At 35.6% G+C, this 3,461-nt stretch overlaps 1 protein-coding gene across 1 annotated transcript; it reads left to right on the top strand.

The window, feature by feature from the left end:
- Positions 1–389: 389 nt before the first annotated feature.
- LOC149559277 (uncharacterized) lies at positions 390–2,368 on the top strand. Its single transcript, XM_089833200.1, has 2 exons — positions 390–753; positions 1,055–2,368. Exons 1-2 carry the CDS (start codon positions 618–620, stop codon positions 2,290–2,292), a joined length of 1,374 nt encoding a protein of 457 aa, XP_089689326.1. The 5' UTR covers positions 390–617; the 3' UTR covers positions 2,293–2,368.
- Positions 2,369–3,461: the final 1,093 nt, after the last annotated feature.

The following is a 3,461-nucleotide window of genomic DNA, read 5'->3' as shown; positions in this document are numbered from 1 at the left end:
AGGGTTTCAAAGGCGTATTAGTTTGTGAGTTGAGTTCGCATTTTTTTTTGGTAAATTTTTTATCTTCACAGTGAAAACACTCCTATCGGCTCATCGTTGCGCATACAAAAATGTGCAACTGCTAGTATAGAACTTAATTAAAAGTTAACACTAAATTAGACTTTTGAAAAAAACAACACAAAAATATAAAGTCGATCGGAGAGCAAAAGAGTTTATTTCATCTTATCGTAAATTATTTAACTATAAGATAATAAAAAAGTAAATATGAAAGGAACAAAGAGTATCGGTTTTATTTGTACTAAATCTACTTTTTATTGCTTTACGGGAAAAGTAGAGTATTTGATAGAGCACGGGGCTCAATCACACGTCACCAATGACAAAGAATATCAATCTGAAAACCCTGAGATCGCATAAAAAGATTGTGTGCTTCAAATTTAAGCCTTCCAAATTCATTCCCCTTTTCAATTCGAATGGTGGGAGCCAGAAATGCAAGCATCCCTTTTTCTTCTGTTGACATTAAATTGAAAGCATAGCTTTTTAGAAGCATTGTACCTTAATCCCTAAGTTTCTCGGTATATAAATTGAACGAACTTGCATTCTCAAATTGAAGGCCACGCATGCTTGCTGCCGAATGCCGATGGAAAGAAACCATGGGGTGCTCGAAAAAGATGAAAAGTATCAATGGCAAAGACCCACAAAGTCAATTTTCAGATGAGCTACAGTTGCAATGTACAACCTCAAGCAACAATTTTGGTACAATTTTTCTTTCTTTATCAGAACTTTTCTTTTCTTTTCTTTTCTTTTTAGGTTTTGATCTATTTCCGATCAATCAGAGCATAGTAAATACTGATCTATTTTGTAATTTTCTTTTTGTGCACCTTGCACTGGGGCTCATTATGTAACAGTAGCAGCACTTGGGTTTATTTTTCAACATTAACTGTATGTGGGTTTGATATCAGTAAATCTAGGGCTCGACAAGAATATATCAATTTCATCTAATTATCTTTTCAGAACCATGATATTGAATCGTGGATTGTTTTGCATTGGACTGCAGATCTAATACCCGCATTGCCCAATGATATTACGCTGGGCCCGTTGATGGCTTGCATGCCCTGGCATATGAAACCCATGCTGATGACCTTGAATAAAACATGGGCATCTGCTCTCAACAATCCCCACTATACAATTCCTCATTACAAACCCAACGCTCTTAAAAATTCAGTCATTTTCTATGCTCATACCCAAATTGACAATGACAATTCCCTTTTTCTGTTCATATATCAAAAGGGCATTCTTAGAAAGCTTCCTCTTCCGCCTTTCATTCCTCCCGAATCATACATATTCACCAGGTTTTTTGTCACCGACCAATGTGTATATGCTTTGACTCCCTGTTCGGCACAAGACAAGGACATGTACAATGTTGAGATGCTTGATTTAGGGGGAGGAATAACCAGGTGGAAAACCCTACCTCAGTTGCCAGATATAGGAGATTGTATTTATATTACAAGCATTCTTAGTGAGGATGGGAACTCAATGCATGACTATATATGGATTTGTGGAGATAGTATAAGAGGGGTTACGGAGGAGTGTATATATTTGTCCATGGGCCATAGAGTTATTATGGATGATGCAGATGATTGGTCTGCCTGGGAGCTACATAAAATAACAGATAAGGGTCAATGTAGGAGCATCCCTCCTCATCCTGCTCCTCCCATAGAAAATTTTGAAAATCATCCTCCCGAATACCTTGACATATATAGCAAAGATGATTTGAGGCCAAGGCATCTGTACAAGCTGTTTACAGTAAGTGAATATTGTTTGCAGCTCAACCATCAAAATATCATTGAGCCTACGATTGAGCCTGGATATCTTTTTTTATTTAAAGATGATTACCAAGGAGCGATAACTGGATTACATAGTGTTCGGAAGGAGGTTGATAGTGATGGAAGTATCAGGTTGACCACGTACAGAAGGGGCCTTCACAATGCAGAGGTGCTTACGGGGGATGAGCTGAATGAATTCTATAAGTCTTGGAGGAATTTTCTTCCCAATTGGAGACTCTTTTTACCTGAGAATATAAGATCTCTGAAACTTACAGTAGATTTATCACAGGAGATGGATGAATGGCAGCAGCAATTTAGCTTGCCTTCAAGCAAGGGAGATGGTTTAGTGCTGAATGAGACGTCTACCATAAAGTTTGTACAACAGGGCACGATATACATCTATGCTTATATTGCAACTAAATGTACTAATATGTATTTGCAGGGTGATGAACAAATATTATTTTCTTAACATAATAGTGTCCTGCTCAAAGAGCATTCTAAATTTTAACCACATATTCAATGAAATTGATAATTTGTCTCAACAATTCGCTGGACCAAAGATATTTTATCATTTCAAAAATGTTAGTAAAGACGTTATATAATGATTCTTAAACCTTTGTTGTCTTGACAACTTGAAAAGGATGCAAAATTTTAATGAGCGCCATAAGATTTTTAGCATCATTAATGTTCTTTATTCTCATCTTATTCTGTTTTTGGTTGGTTTGGGAATATTTCCCATTACAGTCATTTTATGGGACCGCCTGTAATAGGCCTTTCTTAATATATAACTTATGCAACAGTCTTTGGCATTTATTTTTTCCATTTAAAATAAGCCGACTATTTACCACCTTTGCATGTGAATGGGGTAATAGGTGGACGGGTAAGTGGTCGCTCAAAGCAGGTCCTGGTTTTAAATTCCAAGCTTTAATACCACTTTAAAAAAAACCAGTTTAACATGAAGCAGTGAATCAGTGATCTTATTATTTTGTGGTCATACCTGATTTTGCTTGTACACAAATATAGTTAACTTCTAGATGAGTACCGGAATAACTTGTTTTCGACTAAATACAAGAAATTTCCACAGTTCATGATAGTTGGTTTGATAGCTTTTGATTTGGACTGCGTTATTTATTTTTCATTTTTAACATCTCTGATCATATTCCATAATCCATCATCAGAACATCTAGCCATATTGTGTAGTAATTAGCATGATGATGACCTAGGTTGCTTATGCTTCCTGCCTGTGCAATTGCCTGTAGGCAGGGTGCAAATTTTAATGATGCACGATCAAGCAAATCTCTAATTATGTCCACCCAAAAAGAATTTTCAGAAGATTCTAAGCCTTGACAGATCTTGTTTGTTACAGCAATACATCCACTTTAGGAATTTCCTGATGCCGCCGGTTTGATCATGTCAAATCAATTTTATTAACTCGCACTCTTATAAAACTTTTCCTGATGTCATTTGATTGATTAATTCAAATATATTCATTTTTCTTGCACGCTTTAAAAGTTTTCAGATAAAACTTCATATATAAAACAATTATAATTAAATAATTGTTTATAACTAGATTAAACAATATTCATCAGTGTTTATATTTTTTGAATCGACATCATAGATCACACTTGATGATCTCCC

This window comes from Cupressus sempervirens, chromosome 5 (assembly GCF_028749045.1).
Source record: "Cupressus sempervirens isolate cs-2001-9-10 chromosome 5, ASM2874904v1, whole genome shotgun sequence".
NCBI lineage: Eukaryota > Viridiplantae > Streptophyta > Pinopsida > Cupressales > Cupressaceae > Cupressus > Cupressus sempervirens.
The sequence above is the reverse complement of the archived record's forward strand: the minus strand, read 5'-3'. Positions and strand labels throughout refer to the sequence as shown.